The sequence below is a fragment of the Phycodurus eques genome, chromosome 8 (genome assembly GCF_024500275.1).
Source record: "Phycodurus eques isolate BA_2022a chromosome 8, UOR_Pequ_1.1, whole genome shotgun sequence".
Taxonomy (NCBI): domain Eukaryota; kingdom Metazoa; phylum Chordata; class Actinopteri; order Syngnathiformes; family Syngnathidae; genus Phycodurus; species Phycodurus eques.
The window spans coordinates 29,819,611-29,845,032 of record NC_084532.1 but is presented as its reverse complement, the minus strand read 5'-3'; the positions used below and the strand labels follow the sequence as shown (position 1 = coordinate 29,845,032).

The following is a 25,422-nucleotide window of genomic DNA, read 5'->3' as shown; positions in this document are numbered from 1 at the left end:
ATGTGTGTGTGTGTGTGTGTGTGTATTTCAGAGGCTCCAGAGGAGGCGTCCCCCGTGAAGGAGGCGAGTCCGGAGGGGGAAGGCTGGGCCAAACCTCTGGCCCACCTTTGGCAGAGCCGACCGCCCAACATGAAGAAGGAGCGCGAGCACAACCAGAGGGCGGGCGCCAAGCCGCCGTACTGCTCCATATGTTCGCTGTTTGTCGCCTACCGGCAGGTACGCCTCTGCTTCATCTTCATCTTCATCCTCATCCTCATCCCGCGCAGACAGATGCCGCTTTCATGTCGATGTGACGCACGTGCGTACCGAGCTAGTCCTGATTAAAATTTTACAGGGATAAAGTCACTTTTTTGTGTTTGTCAAATTCTTTTTGATGTTTCTGTGAAAAAGAAAAAAAACAAGAATTTTGTGGGGTTATTTGGAAATAATAATAATAAAATAAAATACAAATAATTTGTTCAGGTAAGAAGTCAAATTTCAAAAAGTCACATTTTTCTCAATAAGTATATGTGTTAAGACAATTTCAAGATAAAAAGCCAATAAAAAAACATTTTTTGATGAACAAATTTTCAGAGATCAAAAGTCAGATTTCTTTTTTTAGGTGAAAAACTAGTATTTGCAAGCTAAAAAGTTGGACCTTTTAAAATTAAAAAAGTATACTGTTTTATGAGATAAAATCTAGAATTGGAAAACGTATTTTCTTTCAAGAATGATGTAGTATTTAAAAAAAAAAAAAAAACATGGAAAAAAATAATAAAATAAAAGATTTTAGCGCAAAAGTCAAATGTGTTTGAAGATAACATTTTCGAGAGATTTTTCAAGATAAAAATTTCGATTAAAAAAAAAAAAAGACAACTTTGAATCTTACAAGAATAGTTTTTTTTTCCCCAAGAAATAAATCTTTCAAGAATAAAGTCGCGTTTTTTTAGATTTTCATTCTCAAGATAAAAACTATTCATGTTTTGAGGTAAAGGAAGTAATGATATTTGGAGAATAAAGTCGTATTTTATTTCTGGATTAAGAAATAAAATAAAAATAAAATCACAATATGACCAGAAATAATCTTGTAATTTTACAAGACTAAAATTGTGTTTCTTTAAGAAATACATTTTTATTTTATTTCTAATTTTTTTTAGAAAAACAGTTTTCATATGATAATTAAGTCCATTGTATTTTTTTTATTTTCTTTTTTTCGAGGCAAATTTTTTTAATTTTCTTCCTCTTCATGTCCATCGCACACGTAGCTGTGATGTTGTCCCGTTTGCAGACGGAGGGCGCCAGCGGCGCCAACGCTCCCGTGGTGGTGGCGGGCGGGCGCATGCGCACCAAGCCGCTGATCCCGGAGACGTGCTTCGCCACCACCACCGAGGAAGACTCGGAGCGCCGGGAGCCGCCGGCGACGCCCCGCCTGGAGGAGGACGGGACCAGCCTCCTGGTCAGCTGCTCACAGTGCAGCGTCCGCGTTCACGCCAGTCGGTTACCCCGCCTTTCTGTGATGCCGCTGTTCCCGACCGCCGCTCGCTCACCTCTTTTTCATTTTGTCCCTTCTAGGCTGTTACGGCGTCGATCCCGCCAGCGTCAGGAAGGAGTGGAAGTGCGCCCGCTGCAAAGCCAACGCCTTGACGGAGGTTAGACCGGCCGCCGCCGTCCAGTTGCGTTAAACGCGATGAGAACTGATCGCGGAAGTCGGAACATTTCAGACCTGGAGGAAAAGTACATTGAAACACTGCCTTTTTAAAATTTTTATTTTATTTCTTATTTTTTACATAAAAGTCATATTTCTTCTAAATAAAACAAATTGTAATAAACTAAACTTATTTTTTTGAGGTTAAAGTTTTTATATTATCAAGAAAAATGTCCCAATTGTACGAGACCAATTTTGTCTTATTATAGATTACGAGAATAAAGTGTTATTTGTTCAATATAATATTTTTTTTCGATAGTTGGATTTTTCGACAGGCAGGATTTCTCAACCAAGTGATAATCTGACAATGAAATATTTTTCCCTTTTTTTTTTTGAAAGAATGTTGTGTATTTTTAATAAAAAATTGCAATATTACAAAAATAAAATAATACATGTTGAAGAACAAAAATCCCATTATTATGGTAACAGTCATATTTTTCAAGAAATGCAAACTGAAAATGGTCATTTTCCAGATTAATGGACAACTTTCTCAATGTAAAAAGTTGTGTGTATATTTAAGAAAGTCTCCAAAAAATTCCTAATAGTCATTCACGTTTTTTAAGAGATAAAAATGCATTTTTCCCCAAAATTATTTTGAACATTTTGTATTTATTTATTTTTGAATTAAAGAGTTTCACAATCCCTCGAGACCAAATTCGTCTCAGTTTTACGTTCCTAATGAAATGACTGATTACTAATCACAAGATGGAGCAATGTGTTATGACTTAAATGACTTGTTCATTGACTGTATATACTTGTGCACTGTATACTGAGTATCTTCAAAAGTATCCTCTAGCGTTTTAGACAAAAGGTGAAACAATGACCTCTAGGGCGCATTCAAGGATTGGCCACTGACATATGTTGAAAGTTCAGTCAGGTCAAACCGACACTGCTTGAGACAGAAATAATGGGTGCTAACTTACTGTCCTGTAATTAAATGACTTTATTGCATGGACATTACTTTAACAAATACTGTTAATGACATGCCAGCTGTGTCCCGGCTATATGCACTGGCGTGGTTAGCGTTTCCTTTTCCACGCTGCGTTGCTTGAACTCAGCATACTCCTCCTCGTTGACATTCTTCAGGTGCCTGATCAAATTTGTTGTGTTGAAGCATTTCGATGATGTTCCCCCACGAGGTACCTCAGTTTTGCACAGACTGCAAATGACTTCGGTGTTGTCTCTCCGAGACGCCCTGAGAAAGGTCCAGCATGCGGACACACCTCCGACAAACAAAAACCTTGACGATGTTACCTTTTGTATGAATTATTTTTGCTACTTGTCGCGACCACTTAACTGACATAAGCGTTTTTTACGTAGATGTATACGAGTGATAGCTAGCCTGATGTATTTGGTGAAATGGTTGTATGTGTATTTCAGAACTGCTGCTTGTGCTGTCTGCGGGGCGGCGCGTTGCAGAAGGCCAACAACAACAAGTAGGCTTTGTCGCTGGTCGTCAGCTCAAATGTGGGCGCGGCGGCGGCACACGCGGACTAACGTGTGCGCTCGCTTCGGCAGGTGGGTGCACGTGCTGTGCGCCGTGGCCGTGCTGGAGGCTCGCTTCGTTAACGTCACGGAGAGAAGTCCCGTGGATCTGAGCGGCATCCCTCTGCAGAGATTCAAACTGGTGAGCTTGGGAAACCCCACCCCCCCAAAAAAAAAAAAAAAATAATAATAATACTATTTTGTGATCCTGTCAGTTGCGAATAAAGAATATGCAGGGGAAACACTTTGAAGCTGAATTTACTTGCTCAATATACTTGCATATCAAATCCAAGAAGCAAGAATAATCATATTTGTGCAGCGTCTTTACCATTATTGATGAAATGGTATGAAAATGGCCCATATATCCGTTCGGAATGAATGATGCACTTGCAGAAGTGTTACTACTGCAAGAAGCGTTTGAAGAAGGCGTCCGGCTGCTGCGTGCAGTGCTCGCACGGGCGCTGCCCCACCGCCTACCACCCGACGTGCGCGCAGGCCGCCGGCGTGCTCATGCAGCCCGACGAGTGGCCCTTCGTGGTGCACGTCACCTGCTGTCGACACAAAGGACCCGCGCAGATCGAGGTAAGCGCTGCCGCGCGTGTTACCGAATAAAGGGGGGATTTGAAAAGCGAAGTTGGATATTTGCGAGGAAAAAAAATCTTCTTCAATGAATTATGAGGATAAAGTCAGGAAGAGATTACATTTTTGGGATTAAAAACTCTTTCGTATCGGTAGTACGCTTTAGTATCAAAGTAGTAGTATTATTTTTTCCCCCCCCCAAAACGATTATTTTTGAGTTGTTATATGGGAATAAAGTCGTTTCTATTCTAGAAAAAAATTGTACATTCATTCTCATCTTAAAATAAAAAGTTATTCATGTTTTGAAAACAGAAAAGGTTCTAAATCTTATGAGTATTAAGTGAGATGTTTTCTGAATTTGAAAAATCTCGTTTTAAATAATGTTGTAATATGAGAAAATAATATTGTTTTTTGTTGTGGGGCAATTTTTTTTCCAGATAAAATGAGAACATTACAAGAATAAAGTTGAAAATAGTTGTATTTTTGGGGGGGAAAGTTAGTTTTTGGGACAAATTGTTTCCTGGATAAAAACAAATAAATAAAGTCATATTTTGAATAGTATTATTTTTCAAAATAGTTGTCTTTTTTTCCTCACTAAAACTCTGAATCTTAGTGGAATTCATTATTTTTTAAAGTTGCCGTATCTGTTCCAGGTAAAAAGTTGTATATTTTCGACAACCCCAATTCCAATGAAGTTGGGACGTTGCGTTAAAGATAAATCAAAACAGGATACAACGATTTGCAAATCATTATTAATTATGTAAATGATGTCAAGAAGAAAAAGTTGCCTATGTTCTCGAATGTCTTTTTTTCCCCCCCAGACAAATAATTCGGAATATTGCCAAATTGAAGCCCTCTTATTTATTTCAACAGTGAAGTCTTATTTTGAGGTATATATTTTCAAGCAAGTATTGGCTGATGTGTTGAAACGCAGTCATTGTATGGATGTGTCAGCGCAACAAGGCGGCCATGCAGGACCTGACGGTGGGCCAGAAGGTGATCTGCAAGCACAAGAACGGTCGCTACTACCAGTGCGACGTGGTGCAGCTCTCCAAGGAAACCTTCTACGAGGTCAACTTCGACGACGGCTCCTTCAGCGACAACCTCTTCCCCGAGGACATCGTGGTGGGTCTTCCTTTTTCACCGGTGTCGCACGCACGACGGTGCGGGAAAAGCGTCAAACCGCGTTCGTTCGCGTGTGCCGTCTGACCCGCCAGAGCCGAGATTGCGCCCAGCTGGGCCCGCCCCCGCAGGGCGAAGTGGTGCAGGTGCGCTGGACGGACGGCCTGGTGTACGGCGCCAAGTTTGTGGCGTCGCGCGTCGTCCAAATGTACCTGGTAGGAACGCACTCGTCTTTCCGCCTTCTCGATTTGCACCTTACGAATGAGCCGCTTAATCCATTCCAGCCTCGCAAAAAATGTAGTTGACTTTTTAACCAAGAAAATAGCACTCTACAGTATGGCGCTTTTATCAAAACTGAGTAATAATGTGAAGAATTAAAGTCCCGCAAAAGTCACCCAAAAACTGTCTTGTAAATTTGAGAATTGTTCGCTAGCTGGACAAAATTTGAATGAAGAAACAAATGGCAAAGTAAGTGAAATCCGACTTCGGAACGATCGAGAACTGAGACGTTGCTTTAGCTTGCAGACCCTGCGGGCGTGTCGCCGAATGCTCTGCAAGCCCCGCCTCCCCGCAATTTGTAGCATTCCCGGCGACACACTCGCTGAGCGCTGCAGAGAAACATTTTGTTTCCAGATAAGGTCAATTTGTTACGAGGATACAAGGGCTGGATCGTGGCGGCAAACTGAACTTACTTGACAACAAGCAGCCGTTTGGCGTTCTTTATGAACGAACAAATATTTGGGACAATCATTTGTTGTCTTTCAAACAACCGCGCAACTTTGCCATCGGAATCTCCCCGAGCTTAATGCTAACACGCAATGCAAAAGGGGTGAAACAGGCTAACGAAACTAGCGCTAGTTAGGCAACAAATATATTCTTTAAACTTTGCGAAAAGTGACTTATGTTAGTGCGGCTTACCGAGACAGTTGTGCAACTTCTTCGCGCACGCCATTTTGGATTAATGGCATTTCTATTCACTTCAACGAGGAAAGGTTTGAGTTATGAGAGGGGTTACTGGACGAATTCAACCGGTAAGTCATTAGATCATTGAACTTCACGTTATATAACCATCCATTTTCTGTTCCGCTTCTCCTCACTTGGGTCGCGGCCGTGCTGGGCTATCCCAGCTATCTTCGCGCGAGAGGCGGGGCACGCCCTGAACCGGTCGCCAGCCAATCACAGGGCACATAGAAACAAACAACCATTCGGACTCAAATTCACACCTACGGGCAATTTAGAGTCTTCAATTAACCTACCATGCATGTTTTGGGGATGTGGGAGGAAACCGGAGCGCCCGGGGAGAAAAGCCACGCAGGCACGGGGAAAACACGCAAACTCCACACAGGCCACACCAGGATTTGAACCCCGGTCCTCAGAACTGTGAGGCAGATGTGCTAACCGGTCGGTCATATACGTGCGTGTGTAATGAATTCATCATTTCTGCACTTTACGTAAACCCGACCGAAACGGAGTTCTCCCGCTGGAAGGTCAACCACGTGCGTGCGTGCAGGTGGAGTTTGAGGACGGCTCGCAGCTGACGACCAAGCGAGACGACGTCTACTCGCTGGACGAGGAGCTGCCCAAGAGGGTCAAGTCCAGACTGGTGAGTCGCCAACAGCAACATCAACATTCCTCCAGATGGCGCCAAAGGGATACTTTTACTGCTTTGGCCTGAGCGCAAAAACAGCATCTCGTCAGTGAGCGGGGAGAGGTTCCAAAAGAATGCCGAACCGCGAATATGCGCTGGTTGCCGGTTTCAATCTTGCGGTTTTTTTTTTTTTTTTTTTTTTTTTTTTTTTTTTATACACGTACGGGACGGCATTGGGCATTGTCCGATGACAATAACATTCCGATTCCGTTTCAGAGGGGCGGCACGTTTTCGGAACGTTTCCGAGGGAAGTTAAGATGGGGTTCAATTTGAGAAGCATTTCATGGCCATTAGTTGAAAACATCACCGCAATCATTTCTGGGTTCTCATATTCCTTTTGTGGAGAGTTTGTGCACGGTGACCTTAAGTGAAATATTTCAAGCCTTTGTTTGTTTCAAATTTGATAATTATAGCAGAAAGACAAAAAAAGAAACAAATCCAGTATTTGACAACATTTGAATATTTCATGTGACCAACAAAAAAGCAGCTTAAACACTGAAATGTTGGCCTTCTGACAAGTGTGTGAAAGTCATAATGAGAACAATTTTGATCACAAGACACAAAGTCACGGGCGACTACTTTGCGGCTTTCGTTGATATATGAACGAGGGCTTCCTGTAATGTGATCTTATCGCTAATGTCCACGTGGTCTGCGCGCAGTCCAAAGCGTCGGACATGCGCTTCGACGGCATCTTCGAGGGCAAGGAGATCATCCGCGAGTCCAAGAGGCAACGGGTCATCAACTCGCGTTATCGTGGCGACTACATCGAACCGGTCATCTACAGAGCCATCATGGAGTAGCCCGGCAGGAGGGCGACCGCTCCCACCGTCAGGACCACTCTGGACTTTTGGATTTGTATTATTATTGTTGACTTTTTATATTCTTCCCTAACAGAGATAAGGGCAGTATTTTCATTCCCCCTGCCAGACAGCGACGAGAAGAAAATGAGTGGCAAAGTATTTCATTTCATTTAGCGCACCTTTATTTCCGGGAATGTGTCTTCACGCCGTTCGATGCCTGCGACATCGAAAACCCACGGACTTGGGAACCAATCATTTCATTGTGGCCACGAGATAGATACATGCTCATGTAGCCACTCGGACCTTTGGGTACACAAATGGAACGCACCTTCGCGAGGAACTGCTATACGGCGATCCTTTCTAGTTCCCGAGAAGGTGTGCTCCATTTGCTGACCCGACCGTCCAGGTATGACATTAAAACAGTTCAGGAATCTGTTCCAGCCCCCCAAAAATCCCACCAGCGTTCTACCCAATGACTGCCAGCCGTTTTCAAAGCGGGCTCCCCCGTGTAGCCGGTCGCTTTAGAGCACACCCCTCATAGTCGACGTGACAAGCCGACATTCACCTCCAATCTTTAAATTCTATCCATCTGTCCAATTTCAACGCCGCTTATCGCGAGCCTATCCCAGCTGACTGCGGGCGGGAGGCGGGGTACACCCCGAACTGGTCGCCAGTCAGTCGTAGGGCACGTATCGACACGGACAACCGTTCGCACCGTCACTGAGTGGGAACTGAACCCGCGCAGCCCGCACCGAAGTCAGGCGAGGGGACCGCCGCACCATCGGTGACTCGCTTTATATTCTACTCAATCTAAAATGGAAAGGCGATGCGGCACTGCCATCTGCAGGGATCTGTTTGTCATTACGAATGCTTTCCAAGCCTGAATTTCCTAGACCAGCTGGGCGAGACCCTCTTCCTACCCGACCCGCTTGCAAATTAGACTTGACGAATGCACGTCAGTGACAATAATCAGTTGATTTCCAGCTGACTAAAATAAAAAGTCCACAGCAGTGAATGAGTTCAGCAAGAAATATAGCACCGTGTTGTCAAATATGAAAACACAATGACATAGAATGTAAAGAAATAAACTTGTTTTATAAAGTGTAATGTAGCCAAAAGTCACAAACACACACTGTCGTACATGTGCTGTGTGTTGTGCCTTGAAACGGTGTGGCCTAGAGAGTGCCTCGTTGCGCGCTCTCTCGCTCCCTCCCTCCCGCACGGCAGCTCCAGCAGCAGCCGGGCTTAAGGGCTTACCTAACCAGCGAGAGCTCAGTGGACGCCGCGCGCACTTTCCGCCGGTTTTCGTTTTTTCACAGCCTTACCGAGGGCTAATTTACTGCAAAAATAAAAAAAGAATCATGGAAATATCAAATCGTAACTTGGGGAACTCAACAGTCGAGTTACCGCTGTATTATTAATTGATGTTTTTTGTGCACTTCATACCTAATCCGTGGCCACAAAACACTAATTAGAAAAACCGCCAAATCAGCATTTTGTGCGCAGGTTTTATCTGGATTGTGGCCAGAATTTGAATGATGTTTTTCCCACGTCACGCCTCGGCCTTCGTCGACACCAGCTCACATGCGACTGCATTTCGCGTTTTGGGTTGCGCACACTTACACGCACAAAACCCACAAATTAGTACTTCTATGAACCAACATTTTTCTGGGAAAATTGTGATTTTATAAAAAAAAAAAAAAAACATTTTTAACCAGAACTCGGTGCTTTTCAACACCTTTTATCAGACAAAACCCGTCAATTATGTTTTGCTCATTAGCATGTTAGATTTGCTGCCCCCATATTCTCATGGGTAAATAAAAAAAATAAAAAAATATATATATATATATATATATTGGCTTCAAACAAATATATATAGCGATAATATATAACATTCAACGAAAGCAACTCCGCTGGTAGCGAGGCAACGTAGCACACATGCTAGGCTAAGCTATGCTAATGTAACGCCACGTGTCATTCCGGGTTTTTTTTTTCGGAAGGCACCACAGATGCTATTTTGTCTACCACAGAGAGAAACATTTTAAAAAAGATTTGACTTTTTAATGTCCTTCCTTCCACTTTGTAATTTAAGTTTAAAGCGCTTTTAGCGAGGCAGCTTGTGTAGTTTTGGCAGAGCGTAAGAATATTGGCAAATATTTTTTTCGTCTTTTGTTAAAGTTGTCAGTTTGTGTTTTGTGTGTAAATGTCAAGATGCTCTTCCAGATATTCAAGGGATTTGTACAAGTTTTGGTTCAGTTAAAAAAAAAAAAAACCTTAAGACCACCGTCTTTGTTTTTTAAATTGTCTTTAAGTGACTAAAAAGTGGATCTTCTCATATAGTGGCAGTACTCAAATACAGTAAAGCACCAGGTGTGTATTACTGCTAAGGTGCCGTTGGAAAAAAATAAAAATGAAGTAATTTGTTATTGTTTTGTTTAGATTTTGGTTGTGCAGTACTTTTTCTTTCAAATGCTGTTAAACAAATAAAAGCTTTACATGGCATGCATTCCAGAAAAGGCCACGATTGGAGGAAATATTTTTTTTCCAACCTGATGGAAATATATATAAAAAAACAGAGCCATGTTCGTGAGTTTCAGCTTTACAGATGCCCCATCTATAGAGTGATGGTAATCACAAACACAATTTGAGGTGGAAAAAGGACAACTGGCGCCACGATGACTTGGGATATGGAGGACATTTGCGCAAAGGCCACTATTGGAAGAAGCGCCACTAAATCGTATTCTCCTCCAAGTTTGGTTCTTGTTCCCAGTTTCAAAATGCAGCAATAACAGAAACGTCCGCTTTACAGGTGCCACGTCTCTCTTGACGGCTTGGGGTGTGGTGTCCATTTGAGCGGAGGCAACACTTGTTTGTACTTTTAATAACGGTTCCGACGCAAGTATGGAATTTGATTTCATCATTTTTCCAAGACCGTTTCAACAGCTCTATTTTGTAAAACAAAACATTACATAGATCTAAAATAATAAAAACATGGCCCGTTTTTTTTTTTTTTTTTTTTTTTTTTTTTTTTAAAGACGCTTGGAGGCACAGCTACAATGTTTGTTTGAGCGCGCAGTCTTCTACCACGGTCTTGGTGAATGTTCGATTCTGATTGGCTCAGAAAATTCCATCACTGAATATTGTCAGCTGATAATATACATTACATTATTATCATCAGCAGGTCCTGCCAAAACATTCCACTGTTCCAAACCTCACGCTCAGGTTTTCTGATACGTTAACGTGACGGAAATGAGCCCATTTCATACTTTTGATGACCGCTGAGGAATTGAGTGAAAAAGGAAGCAGCGCATAGAGTTCACTCCGTAAGATTGAAATCAACAAAATGGCCGATATAAACGCTGAGACAAAACCAGACAAATGTCACCGTTGATGTTTGTGGAGTGAAAACTGCCGTAGACCGACGACAGAGAAGACCTGGCGTCGACCTCACGGAGAAATAACAGACACAATAAATGTGCATAGGGTTTCAAAACAAGATTAGCGTTTCAAGAGCATTTTACGGTTTCCAAATCGTATTAGGCTTTCAAATTGGGGTTTCCAGAGCATTTTAGGCTTTCAAAACAGGGTTAGGGTTTCAAATTAGGGTACCAAAAAGGGTTAGGGTTTCAAAGTAGTTTCAAAACGGGGTAAGGGATTTCAAATTAGGGTTTCAAAACATGGTTACGGTTAGGAATACGGCCGTTAAGAGTGCAAATGAAGGTTTTAAAACGGTTAGGGTTTCAAAATGGGATTAGGGTTTCAAAAATGGGTACAGGTTTCAAAGTAGGCTTTGAAACTAAGGTTTCTAAAGGGGATTAGGGTTTCAAATTAGGGTTTGAAGACGGGGGTTAAGGTTTCAACACCGGGTTTGGGTTTCAAGGTAGTGTTTCAAAACAGGATTAAGATTACAAATTAGGGTTTCAAGAGAGGGTTAGGGTTTCAAGAGAGCTTTGGTCAAATTGTGGTTTCAATCGTCAGCTTTACAGATGCCACGTCCCTCGCAGGGTCAGTGCCACGTCTTCCACGGAAGCACTTCCGTGTTCTCTGAGGCGGAAAATCCGAGCGTTACCTTCTGACCAGTTTGAGTTTCATTTCAAGAAAAGGGGGGGAAGGAAATGCTTAGACTTTTAATAGACAACAAATATATTTGAAAGATAATCCCTCGCCAGAATGTTGCCACGGCGATCATATATAACAAGAGTGCGATTGTTTCTGAGCTCTTTCCGTCCGACGCTCTCCAAGGTCAAGGTTTTGCTCTTTCGTGGGACTTTCTGGGTTTTGTCGGCACCGCGCTGCCATCTGCCTCAACTCTGTGCAATATGTTTTGATGACTTTGACTAGATGTGTACATTTGAGTGGAGATGATGCAGGCAAAACATGTTTAGTTCTTTTCTCCGAAGCTGGTGTGCACTGCATGAAAAAGAGCAGGACATCATTCCCTTCTGCCCCAAAAACGTGGTCGTTAAAATATGGTTGACAATTCTTGCGAGAAGTCATTTACATGATCAGTGTCTTCACATCATAATGAGCAAATGTGTTATTTCGGGAAGTGTGTATGGAAGTGGTTCGCTTAAGTAACCTCATGTAAGTTCACTTGACATCCAACTTGACTTTGATGTTCATGGCGGCGAGCTCGGCCACGAAGTAGCGGAAGACGTACGGCACGGACAACGAGTCCACCGAGTCGCTCTTGCCGCAGAGCGCGCAGACGGTGCGGCGGTGGCGCGTGGACGACCAGGTGGGCGGCGGCCGCTCCAGCAGCGGCGACAGCAAACTGCCGCAGTCGAGGCAAACCTGCGCCACCGAGCGGTCGGAGCAGTTGAAGAGGCGGTCGTGTAGCAGGAAGGACGAGCCGTGCGCCAGGAGGGCGTCGCGCTCCATCTCGCCGAAGCGAATGCCGCCTTGGATGTTGCGGCCGCCCACCGGCTGGTTGGTCACCTTGTCGCGTGCGCCCGTCGTCCGCACCTGCCGGGTAACACGTGTCACCGAAACCGGTTCACAAAGCAACTTATTCCCATATTTGGCAGAATGAAAGCCCCATAACTGATTAATCGCCCGATTCGCTTGACAAAAAATTAACAATAAAGATACAAATTACAGGTAGAAAATGAGTTTTGCAATACTTTCTCCTTTAGGATTTAATTTTACGAGAGGCAAAAATGGAAATCGATTTTTTGTTTGTTTGAATGTTATTATCGTTGTCTTATGCCGTAATCGTGCAATTAAAGACGACGGGCCCTAATTAAAAAAAAAATGCTATTAATTTTTTCTCGCCAGTAGTTGGCGCTACACTGTGGCAGTTCGACACATTGGTGAATCATGTGAGTCCGAAAGAAAGAAACGTTCACCATTTGTGGAACATCGTGTGACTAAACCCTGGAAGACAGGCTAGCTGCATGCTACGCTAACGGGCAAGAGAACGCATTCATGACAAGGTTACCTGTTAAAAAAAAAAATATATATATATATATATATATATATACTTTTTTTTTTTTTTTTAGCTGTTGTCTTTGGACAAAAGTAAAATATACGTCTATCATTTATTTATCCAAATCTATAATATATGTAAACACAAATGACTTGCAAACACGCAATATTGTCATTGTTGGTGGCTCTGCAGTGACGTCTTGCGCTTAAAAAAAAAAAAGACCGTTGGCGTTTCAAGTTCCCGCGGTTGCTTTGTCGCCGCTGGGTTATGGCAATTGTTTTTTTCTGCCAAGTATCAGAATGGGCCTGAAAAACATTTGCCCCCACCTGGAACTTGTCGGACACCATGTGCCTCAGCCGCTGGTAGTAAACCACGCCGACGAAGATGTCGGCCTCCAGCTCCAGGCCGCTGGTGCCGCTGTAGAGGCGCTCGGTGCCGTAATAGTTGTAGCCGCCGGCCCGCAGCATCTCGCCGAAGTAGTCCAGCGCCGAGTTGTCCTCGGAGAAGGCGAAGGGCGTGGCGTCGTGGCTCAGGCCGTGCAGGGCGCCCGACTTGCCCGCCATGCTCTCGATGAGCATGCCGATGGTCATGCGCGACGGGAAGCCGTGCGGGTTGAACAGGATGTCGGGACTGACGCCGCTCTCGCTGAACGGCATGTCCTCGGCGGGCCACAGGCGGCTCAGGATGCCCTTCTGGCCGTGGCGGCTGGCGAACTTGTCGCCGACGGTGGGGTTGCGCGGCACTCGCACAGTGATGCAGACGCGCTTGAAGGAGCCCGTGCCGCCGTCGTTGCCGCAGATCTTGACGTTGTCCACCACGCACGCCTCGTGGCTCCTGAGGGAAGGCGCGGCAATGTATTAGGGACGGGTATGGCGCCGTCTCACGTTCGTGTCGTAAATGACGTCGATGCCACGGTAACGGGCGAGCCGACTAGAAAGCGAAGGATTGGTGACATTTCCTGTCATCACGAGTGTATATTGACCAAATAATGGCGCATCACAAAAGGCCTCCTCGAGACCTTTCATTGGAGGTACAACCCCACGTGGTTTACGGCAAACTGAGTTTTGACTTGTTACGGGCCAAGTTTTGAGATGGTTGAGACAAAAAAAAGAATCCGTTTTTTCCCAAGCGATCATTTTTGTGCATTGACAAAATAAAGGATCATCAATCAAGAAAGCTCTCACCAAGACCTTTCATTTGAGGTGTGAGTCCATGTGGTTTGTTGCAAGTTTTGGAGCTTTGCCCTGGGTGATGTTTGGCGAGGATTGTCATCATACTTTGCGGTACTCATTTGAAATCATGGAAAGTCCTCATCAAGAAGTTTTATTTGAGGTGTGACTCGATGTGGTTTCTAGCAGACCGACCTTTGACCTGCTCTTACTGTAACGTTTACTATATTCAGTGGACGTTTGGAGACGATTATCGTTGCGTCATCATACCTGTAATTTGAGATGTGAGAAGTCCTCATCGAGACCTTTAATTTGAGATACAACACTATGCGGTTTGTTGCCATTTCAATTTGATCCTTCTCTGTGAACTTTAACCAAGACAACCTCTTGTCACTGAGCAGTCTCTCCACACCTTCTAAATGTCCAGCGCATTTCAAGACAATTACATTAAAAAAAAGTGTAGAATCTTTTGTGTGGTTGCGATATTTAACCTTGCTGTGACCTTGACGTTTGACCTTCGAGCTGACCTTTTGACCTGCGAAAGCTTGTGAGCGCAAAAAGAAGGAACGCACTCACTTGTAGAAGGTGACGAAGGCCTGGCCGGTGTTCAGGTTCTGGTAGCTGTAGTACGGGTCGCCGTAGCGCAGCACGGCGCCCACCGGAGGAAGTCCGTCGGGGTCCAGTCGCCCGTTGACCTTGGGGTCACCCGGCTTGGCCCCGAACACCACGCCGTCCTGGCCCCGCGCCCTGAGGGCCAGGTCCACCATTTCCGTCTTGTAGATGCAGCCGTGAGCGAAGCCGCGCTCCCACGACGACTTGTTCACGATCTGGCCAGAAAACAATTCGGGTTTTCAGTCTGGTAGCGAAAGCCTTCAGAGTCGCTCGTCATTCCCTCCTCTCCGATCGCCAACGCGCCGATGTTCGTACGCAGGCAACGCTCGTATATTTGTGCGGCGGCATTTCAATTCCTCGGGGGAAACGATCCTCGGTCATCTTTGCCGAAAATCTCGTCTATTCACCGTTTCTGTGCTTAGGCCAAATTGATAAAAGTAGTGGTTTGGTGCGATCTTGATGCCAAAGAATTATTATTATTTTGAAGTGAGTTGAGGCGCTTCATTTAGACATAAGTAGTGCTTTAGTGGCAGGTTGGTGCCCAGGAAGCATGTTGAAGTACATTGAGTAGCTTCACGTAGACATAAGTAGTGCTTTGGTGGAATCTTGTTGGCAGCAAATTATGTTGAAGTGAGTTGAGGAGTTTTATTTAAACACAAGTAGTGCTTTGGGGCTATCTCGGTGCCAAGGAACTACAAAGTGAATTGAGGAGCTTCCTTGAGACATAAGTAGTGCTTTGGTGGCAGGCTGGTGCCGAGGAAGCATGTTAAAGTGAATGGAGGAACTTCATTTAGACATAAGTAATGCTTTGCTGGCATCTTGATGCCAAGGAACTAAATTGAAGTAAGTTCAGGAGCACCATTCAGGCATAAGTGGTGATTTGCTGCCATCTTCAGGCAAGTTAGTGCCATGTTGAAGTGAATTGAGGAGCTTCATTTGGACATAAATAGTGCTTTGGCGGCATCTTGGTGCCAAGGAACTATGTTGAAATGAACTGAGGCGTTTCATTTAGACATAAATACTGCTTTGGCTCCATCTTGGGGTACGTTTGTGCCATGAAACTTTGTTGAAGTGAGTTGAGGAGTTTCACTTAGACAAAAATAGTACTTTGCCGCCATCTTTTGGCCTCTGCCGACAATTATAAAATACGGATTTCGGGGCGTTAATTATTTGGGGATTTGGCCGATTCTTTCCCTTCACCAGCAGTCGAGGGTCGCTGACCGTTGCTTTTGGAGTGAGCACCGTTTGCTGACCACTTTTCAAAGTGCATCGTGGGAAACGTAGGCTAACGCGTCACTCTCCCGACAGTGCTGGAAAAGTGGCCGACCGGCGGCGCGGGGGCCGATAATCCCGGCAATCCTAACCCGCAGACGGGGAGAGATCGCCGACGCGGCTCACCATGGCGTCCTCCATGTCGTAGCCGGTGTAGGAGATGACGGCCACCACGGCGTTGGTGCCGCTCGGGTAGTCGTCCAGCCGGTAGCGGTCGTACATGGCCGGCCGCACCAGGGCGGTCTGGGGGGTCTGCAGCCGGTAGAGTTTGTTGTCCGAGCGCTCCAGGAAGGCGTGGAGAGGGAAGCCCATCGTCTGCTTACCTGCAAATGGTGCAGGCGCAGGGTCACGGCCGGGATCGCGCGCGAGAGGCCCGTCTGACGCTGGGACCGGTGCCTTCGTCTGACACTGGGCGCGTTCCTCTTTCTGCCACTCACTGACACCGACACCCGCCGGTGCCTTCCCCTGACACTCGACCATCTAACTACCACAAGTACATGTACCTGTTTCAAACACACTCATCTGCTGCTGATACACGACGGTGCCCGTTACTGTCACTCACCCATCTGACACCGCTACATGTTCTTGTCACAAGCCATTCCACATATGACATCTGTGCCTGTTCCTGCCATTCGCCAACCTGGAACTCCCCCTTCTGACACTGGCAGCCTTTTGACACTGGTACATGTTCCTGACACTTACCCATCTGACATGAGTACGTTTCTGTTCCTGCCACTCGACCATCTAATAATGGTATCTGTTCCTTGAGGCATACTCATCTGGCACCGGTACATGTTCCTGTTTCTGCCACTTACCCATCTAATAATGGCACCCGTTACTTGGACTGTGAAACTGGTACATGTTCCTGGCACCCACCCCTCTGTCACAGGTACCCGTTCCTGTTCCAGGCACTCACCCATCTGGCGCTGGGACACGTACCTGTACCTCCCATTCACCCATCTAATATTGGTACCCGTTCTCCTGTGACTGTGACGCCAATTCCTGTTCCTGGCCACCGGTACATGTTCACAGACCTCCTCCGTCTAACACTGGTCCCTGCTCCTGTTCCTGGCCACCCAGCCATCTGACATTGGCACCGGTGCCTGTTCCCGCATACTCACCCATCTGGCACTGGTACATGTTCCTGGGGCTCTGATTGTGGTCCGAGTAGGGTATGAAATTGGCCACCACGCTGAGCATACTGTGCGGGAAAAGCTCCCGGTGGGTGCTGACGCCCGGCCGCACCTCGGCCTCTGTCACGGCCACCTCGGCGTACATTTGCTCCAAAGTTCCCAATAGCTCCAGCGCGCCCAGCGCCAGGTTGCGCACGGGGCGCACCAAGCGGCACGGCGTGGTGAACAGGAAAACGCCTGGGTACAAACTGGCTTTGCCCGTCTTGGGCACCAGGACGATCTCGGTCCAAGGAGGGACCTTCTTCTCCTGCAGAACCTGAAAGAACGCCCGCGCAAGTCACGCTAACATTTCCGCAACGCTCGCCAACGGGGAGGAAAATTCATGGGAAATTTCCAGTTTTTTTTCCAGTCAATTTCCATTCGTGTTCTCCTGGTTTATAACAAATATACATTATTTAAATAATAAAAAAATATATTAAATTATTTCATAAAATAAATACAACATTGTAACAAAAATGTTTTAAACGTGCAGGTAGAATTTGTTTAATTTTAATAACCCAATTACTTAATAAAAATAAATGTAAAAATAAAAATGTTTAAACTGAAAATAATGTATTCTTTTTATTATACTTATATATAATTTCATTATAATTTATTAAACAATTATTTAAAATGGATAGAAAATGGTAACAAAAAAGAATTATTTTTTCAACTTTATTATTTGTAATGAATCGAATTTAATTAAAATGGTAAAACAAAACGTAATTCGTGTAAAACTTGATATTAATAAAATAGTGTATTCTCATTGTTATTACTGGCTAATTCAATTTGATTCACAAATTTTAATAAAATACAAAACGGTACAAAAATCTTTTAAATATGCATTTAAAAAAACATTTAATAAAATACATCCTCATTTTTATTCATAAACTAATTATAATCAACTGATTAATAAAAACAATCTAAATATTGTTATAATGTTATGTATTTTACCTCATGATTAATTAATTTTTTATCATGATTAAACAATTATTTAAACTACAACTTTTTTTTTTTTTTAAAAAGGGCCAGATTAAGTTAAGGTTCAGTTTAGGGTAGGACAAATTACGGTAAATTTGTGGACATTTTAAGGTAAACTTGGAGAAAATTCCCAGTAAATTTTGGACAACTCACAGTCAATTGCTAGCTAACTCGCTGTTAATCTCCAGGAAATCTCTGGAAAATTCCCAGTAAATTTCGAGACAATTCACAGTCAATTCGTAGGTAACTCACGGTAAATCTCGAGAAAACTCACACAGAATTTCTTCTCAGTGCACTTCTGGGAAATGCACAGTAAATTTGTGGAAAATTCACGTAGAAATTTCTGGGAAACTCATGTTAAATTTCTCGAAAAATTTCTACGTGAAGTTAAGATGGAGAATTTTGGAACTACTTTCTGCGGGCGGCGGCGTACCTTGAACCTCCGCAGCGAGTCCACCAGCCCGGGTGCCACCTGGGCCTCCACCCAGCCCACCACGGCGCCATCCAGGAGGACGGGGTAGCAGTCGGCGTAGGGCCGGGCGGGCGCGGCGTCGGCGGGGGCGACGCCCAGCGAGCAGAGCAGGGCGGGCAGCGTCACGGTGGGCAGCCAGCGCGTGACCACCTGGCAGCTGGCCGTCATGTGGTTCATGAGGCCGCAGGGTTCGCCGTCGGGCGTGTGCACCGGGCACAGGAAGCCCCACGACTCGGGCAGCAGCTTGCGCACAGACGTGGTGCGCATCTTGGCGAAGGCGGCGCCGCGGTGCACGCAGCGGAAGTGCGACAGGTAGCGGATGAAGTTGAGCTTGTCGGCCACCACGCACAGACCCGTGCTCTGCAGCATGCCCAGACCTGAGGGGCACAGACACGGGTACGGCGTCAACCCTCCACTTTGCCTACAAAGTTAGCGTTAGAATGACCGCAGCATACTTTACAATACACAAGTTTGAAAATCTAACCCTGTCTTGAAACCGTAACCTTGCCTTGAAACTGTAATTTAAAATCTGAACAATGGTTCGCGTTCTGAAATCTTAATTTGAAACCCTTAACTTTGTTTGAAACCCTAACCCTGTCTTGAAACTCGACTTTGAAATCTTAAAACATGGTTTGCAACCCTAACACTGTCTCGAAAACCTAAATTTGAAACCCTAACCCTGTCTTTAAACCTTGATTTGAAACCCTAACTTTTGACGGAAACCCTGACCATGCCTTCAAACCCGAACTGTGTCTCGAAACGTTCATTTCGTCTGTTTGAAAGCCTAACCCCGTTTTGAAAGGCCACTTTGAAACCAGAAGTTTGGCTTGAAACCCTACTTTCAAAGCCTCGACCTTGTTTCGAACCCTACCTGGAAAGCTTAACTGACTACTAACGAATATCGAGAGACTTTCATTTGAACTTTGTTTGACACCCTCACACTAGCTTTAAACCCGAGGCGACTCACCGGATTTGGAGCTGAGGTTCCCGGTGGCCAGCAGGTATTCGAAGTATTTGGTGAGGTCGTTGCCCAGGTTGAACATCTTCATGATGTTTACCGACGTCCAGCCGCCCCTTAGGCGACTTGCTCGCTTTTCGAACACCAACTTGATGGACACGAGCCACGCCGACATCCTCTCCTGGCGGACGGACGGGACACAAGCTCATCATGCATTCCACGTCGGCTCCATTTTTTTTAATCTATATATATATATATATATATATATATATATTTATTTTTTTTTTTAATGGTAACAACATTTTTATTTGACCATTTAATTCATTTATTATAATTACAATTATTCCACACGATTCAAACGTGTATATAAACTACGCAAAATACTTGATTTGACCACTTATTTCTTCATTGCATGATTTCCAAGTGACTGATGATGTGAAATGCGCTGTTGTGCTTGCTGCGCATCTCGCTGACCTTGAGAAACATGAGGTAGAGCTGACCCGGCGTGAGGACCTCCTGGCAGCCCACGCCGTCCGGGTTCTCCTCCAGGCTCTCCTGCTTGGCGAAGCTGAACAGCTTGCGGGTCATCAGGCACAGCAGTCGGAACTTCTCCAGGCCCGTCCTCAGGTGGATGCAGACGCACTCGCTGCGGGAACACGACACGTTATCGGGGCGCCCGCCTCCGCCGCCGCCGAGGGCCGGTCGGGCGCACGTACTCCAGCAGGAAGTCGGCGCACTCCCGGTCGGTGTACCACTCGGGCAGGTGCATCTTAACGCGGAAGCGCCGGCCCAGGTAGTCCAGGACTTGGGCGCGCGACGTGCAGCCGTGCTCGGACACCAAGCGCAGCATCTCGCACGCGCAGCTGCGGAACAGCGAGTTCTCCTCCGCGCCTTTGATCAGCTCAGAGAACATCTCGAAGTCGCTCAGATCCACCATAGCCTGAGAGAGAAAGACTTAACAAGTTGAAGACAGATGGAACTGAAATCCTGACCTGGACTTAAAACCCCAAGTTGCGCCTTCACATTTATCCGCTGGGTATCAACCAGGCAAGGTAGCGTTGGCGCGGACCGGCATCGTCGTCGTCGCTGTCAGCACGGGACAGTTGAAACCTTTCCACGCTGCGCTCTGTTACGAATCGGGGTTCACCGCGTGGCGGGGCGCAGGGTGGACGGGCTGTTGCAAGCTTGCCCATATTTGGAAGTAGTTGCTCAGCGGTCTACCACGAACACGGATGCTTTTCGCTCCGCTTGGGCCACTCGTAGACATGAACAATAGGGAGCTACGACGCTAAGCTAGTGGGGCAAAATGCCAGCACATTCCATGTTTGTAGACGACACGAAAACCAAAAGAACAAGAGTGCCTGCGTATTGTGCTGCATACGGTTGCTCACAACGCCGCCACAACTGGAAATAACCTTTCATATGTAAGCATTGTTTTTTTTCGTCTCTTTTTTCAAATGTTCTGTATTAATAGCACGTGCTTTGACGTTGACGTCGACAAACAACTAAACCTCATGAAAGTCGGCAAGTTCTGATTTATTTTCAATGTTCATGCACTGCCTTTGATGGGGAAGTTGCCCCCACCAACATGGCCGCCACATAAGCACGTGGCTAAGCGGGGCCGCTGCAGCGCGACGGCATATCTAGTTTTCTATTCATATCTGTGCGCTTGTTGCCGTCAGTAACCTGAAATCACTGCGGCGACCCTTCTCCGACCGGATGCGCCGTCTGACGTCACCGCCCGAGTTGCAGAAAATGTTTCGATTCGAGGCGCCGCGGCGGCGCACAGCCCACCACCTTGCGTGCCGCGTCGTTCCATTGGCACCCGCGCAGCATACACCAACGAATGGGTTCTTTGACAGCGCGCTGCGTCCTGCTAAGAGCGGTGCGAAGGCCTTCACTGTTGTCGATAGAGCCGTTGTTGTGCCCGTGGTTCTCGCTATCCTGTTTTGTCGCTGTAGCTAGCCTCCATCCCTCTACGCTGCCTCTCAAGCGCCGAGGCGGAGAGTTGCCCCGCAGAGCCCCCGAGGGAGATTTTTCTTGCATCCGTAACCAAGGCTTTGCTCACAGTTAGTCTTCTGGACAGACTTTCGAGAAAACTCTAGTCTTGGAAAAAAAAACCCACAAAGCTAATTAGTCTGCTTTCATGGAGGACGACAGGAATCGAAGAATATTTACTGTCGAGAGGATAAAATTACGAGCATAAACCAGGTCTCTAACAGATTCATCGATTATCAAAATAGTAGATTGTAGATAATTTGATAACTTGTCGATTCACTGCTTAATTGTTGCACCTCTACTTGAAAACCGTAATTTGAAATTCCAACTTGAAACGTTGAACCCTTGCTTGAAGCCCGAATTTAAAAACCAGACCTTTGTTTGAAACCTTAACTTGAAATCCTCCACATTGCCTGAAACCCCAATTTGAAACCCTTACCCTGGCTTCAAACTTTCATTTGAAACCCAAAGCGTATCGGGAGAACATTTTTATACCTTAAGCGCGAAGCCAAGCGGAAGAAAGAAAAGTTCCTTCTTGTAGATGAAGTTGAGCATGACGGTTCCGTTGTCCAGGTAGTGAAGGTTCATGTTCACCGCCGTGTGATCCTCCTTCACGCAGCGAATGGACACACCTGTCGGGTGATGGCGTGAAAACATGCAGGGACAAAAATGCACCGGAAAAAAAGCCCCTTTCACCCGGTGTGTAAAAATATAGCTTTTTCTCTCGACTGCTGTTTGTGTCAACGGTACCAATACAGAACGCAGGGACAAAGCAGCCAGCAAGAGGTACGATAAGTGTGAAGATTCACTACACACTCACTTTTCCTGCCGTGTTAACCATTTCACACGTAACGCCAAATGCTAAGGCCATCTAATGATGTGAATTCAGCAAGATGATGGGAGACCGTGTGAAAACATGCAGGGACGATGCACCAAAAAAAGCCCCTTTCACACCATCTGGCATGCCAGAGTTTCCCCCATCTTATTTTTCCTGTGTTAATGAGACAAAGTCTACCCAGCAATTGTACAAAATATCAGACGCTTAATAGAAAAAGGATGTGTGAAAGGGTAAAGGGCAATGTCCGTGGGGGTGGGCTGGGGGTTCACTACACTTACACTCGCTTTTCCTGCCCTGTGGTGATCAGATGGAAATTTGACACGTCACACCAAACACTGACATCTACTTACGGCGCAAAAGTACAAAAGACAGGACTGTGTGAAAAGGTACACAATGCTCTGGACCGGGATGCGAAGTTTCACATGATACTCACTTCTTTCACCCATTGTCGCCGGCGGACAAAAAAAATTAAACGTCACATCAAATGTTGACGTCATCTCATAATCTGATGCCTGGATACCGTGATTCTGTGTGAAAGGTATGGCAGTACACCACCTAGGCTGGATTCAGTGATAAATCCTTGCTCTATTGTGGTGGGTCTGATACAGCAATTTTCCAGGTCTCAGCCTGTGCCTTTCACGCAGCATTCTGGTCTGTGAGCCCTTTCACACGGCAAACCGGAAACCAGATAATTGGATGACGTTAGCGTCGGACAGAGAACATTTTCTTTCGAAACAGGAGAAGCGAGTGTCGAGTGTGAATCCTCACCCCCGCTCCATCCCGGGTTTCACACAGCCCAACTCTGGCACGCTTCTGACTACTGCCTCGGAATCCGGGATATTTGCAAATTTGCGTTCAGCGTCGGTACCGTTCGCACGCGAGCGTGGGGAAAGAAGACGATTGTTGCGGGCGGCGTGAAAGGGGCTGAAGAGAGTAGGGCGTTTACTACCATACTGCGTGTAGCCCTGGCCTCTGCTCTTCCATTTGGGTCGAGACATGGCGATGGGGTAGTTCCTCCGCGGCATGACCAGCATGCGGATCACCTTCTCCATGCCGTTCACGATGAAGTAGCCGCCCATTTCCTGAAAAGCGCGTGGGATTACTCAAAACCCTACTTTGAAGCCCCATCCTTTGCTTTAAGCCCAAAACTGAAACCCTATCCCTTTCTTGAAACTCAAATTTAAAATCCAAACCATTACTTGAAACCCCAACCCTGTCACGGAGCCTCTGGTTGAAACCTTAATTTGAAATGCTCACCGATGATTGAAACCCTAAACCAGGCTTGAAACATTCATTTGAAACCCTAACCGTTCTTTGAAACCATGACCTTTGCCTGAAACCTTAGTTTAAAACTGTAACCAATGTTTGAAACCCTGACCAAACATGGGAACCCTGCTGAGAAACCCTAACCCCACATTTGGAAACCCTACTGTGAATCCTTAGCCTTTGCTTTAAACCCTAACCTAGACTTGATACCATAATTTAACATCGTAACTCGTTTGAAACCTTAATTTGAAACCCCTACCAAGGCTTGAAACCATTCTTTGAATTCTTAGGCTTTGTTTTAAAGCCTAACCCAGATTTGCAACCCTAATTGACTCGTTTCAAACCCTAAACCTGGTTTGAAAGCCTAACCCAGGCTTGACACCATGCTTTGAAACGCTAAGCTGCGTTTTCAACTCTCCACCTCCACCTGAAACCTTACCTCGGCCTCCTCGCGGTGCCGCACGAGCTCCCGCGGCGTCATCCCGCGCAGGTTGCACAGCCGGGACTTGACCATGACGGGAAGTTGTCCGAGCGACTGCTTGATGATCCCTTTGGGGACGCCGTCCACCGCCCAGCTCACGTCCGCCTGCCCGCACGCAAGCCGACCGGCGGTGAAAGGCCCGCCGGGTGATCTCTCTCTGCGCTACGGCGCCCGCGTCACTCACCACCATCTTGCCCCTGTACGTGCAGCGCCTGGCGCGACACTCGGCCGGGAAGACCCTCATCTCGCGGCACACGTTGCCCTTGGAGACCGCGGGCGGGTACACGGCGGCCTCCACGAACGCCAGGCTGATGCGCTCGCCCTTCGCCGAGAACTCCAGCGGCGGGATGGCCTGATGGCACGCGGGAAGACGACGGACACTTCGTTAGGTACGCCGGAGCTTCACTTTCCACTGACGCCGTCACGGACCATTTGCGTTTCGCCGAGATTCGGCCCATATCAGTTAGTTTCAAATCGGTAAAAAAACGGCTGATTTGTTTTAAACATTTGCCAAAACATTACAACGTGAGCGCAATAATGACATTCAAGCTAAAACAAACATTCAAAAAACTGCAAAAAAAAAAAAAAAAAGCCAAATGTTTCCCTCTGATTGTAAAGTTGAACAAATTGCAACTAAAGGACCAAATATTGTAAATGTTCCGCCTGTAATTCACAACTTTGTTGTGGTAAGCGTGAAGGGACCAAAAATGACACTATTTTATTGTTGATATATTTTGAAAATCAAGCGGCCGATGACTCGGTTATCGGAAATGTTATCCTGCCAAATACAGGAATCGGCATCTGGTCCAAAAAGGTCGGGCGGGCGGACCCTAGTGTACAAATCGGAACCAGACAGGAGCACAAAGTGGAGGAAACCATTTTCACTGTTAGGAAGACAAATGCTGTGCTACGTTCCGTTTTAGGTTAAGCTTCTATTTGAGTTGTAAATGCTGTCGTCGCATTTCTGGAAAAGCTCCACCAAGAAAGTTGTTGTTGGGCATCGCACACGAGGTGAGGCGGGGGTCGCCATAGTGACACTTTTTAACCAAACCTACTTTCTTCTTTAACTGGCGTCGGGGAGGGACCATGTCAAATGTTATTTTTAGTACACGCTCCCAATCGGAAGCTAATGGACATCCATTATAACTGCATTGAAAACAATGCTCGCGTGCTTGTTGTGTTTGTTTAATCCCCAAACGATTGAACAAGCGGGGATATAGCGCCGATAAGTGTTTTGGGGGTTTCAGTTAGTTAGTGTGATTACCTGCACGACGCGGCTTAATCCTTCGCCGACGGCCTGGTCGAAAGAGTCAATGTGAGTTTTGACCAAATCCTGCACGGCTTGACACTGGCTGGCCTTGAGCTCGCCGAAGCGTCCGTCCGTCAGGTTCTTCAAAGTGGGACTTTTGGCCACATCGGCCCATCCGTCCGAGGCGTCCATGCTTGTTTACCACACG

The 25,422-nt window shown here is 46.0% G+C and overlaps 2 protein-coding genes across 5 annotated transcripts in view; one reads left to right on the top strand and one right to left on the bottom strand.

Annotated features, from left to right (window-relative positions):
- The window catches only part of kdm4aa (lysine (K)-specific demethylase 4A, genome duplicate a), a 16,397-nt gene extending 6,563 nt beyond the window's left edge, over positions 1–9,834 (top strand). For 2 of the 4 annotated variants that reach the window (XM_061683015.1, XM_061683014.1), the window contains exons 13-22: positions 32–216; positions 1,268–1,472; positions 1,552–1,628; positions 3,065–3,120; positions 3,203–3,311; positions 3,563–3,751; positions 4,703–4,873; positions 4,966–5,085; positions 6,381–6,473; positions 7,178–9,834. In XM_061683015.1, the coding sequence (XP_061538999.1) occupies positions 32–216; positions 1,268–1,472; positions 1,552–1,628; positions 3,065–3,120; positions 3,203–3,311; positions 3,563–3,751; positions 4,703–4,873; positions 4,966–5,085; positions 6,381–6,473; positions 7,178–7,318 (1,346 nt within the window). In that variant the 3' untranslated portion in view covers positions 7,319–9,834. Of the gene's footprint in view, positions 1–31; positions 217–1,244; positions 1,473–1,551; positions 1,629–3,064; positions 3,121–3,202; positions 3,312–3,562; positions 3,752–4,702; positions 4,874–4,965; positions 5,086–6,380; positions 6,474–7,177 lie in introns of those variants that run through there. The other 2 variants (XR_009769005.1, XM_061683016.1) reach the window with 2 other exon arrangements.
- Positions 9,608–25,422, bottom strand: polr1b (RNA polymerase I subunit B). The gene is made up of 14 exons (XM_061683013.1): positions 25,230–25,422; positions 24,150–24,317; positions 23,924–24,070; positions 23,168–23,300; positions 21,876–22,012; positions 20,099–20,322; positions 19,857–20,028; positions 19,392–19,563; positions 18,386–18,801; positions 16,921–17,248; positions 15,926–16,122; positions 14,492–14,742; positions 13,073–13,580; positions 9,608–12,283 (listed from the first exon to the last, which is right to left on the bottom strand). Exons 1-14 carry the CDS (start codon positions 25,404–25,406, stop codon positions 11,909–11,911), a joined length of 3,405 nt encoding a protein of 1,134 aa, XP_061538997.1. The 5' UTR covers positions 25,407–25,422; the 3' UTR covers positions 9,608–11,908.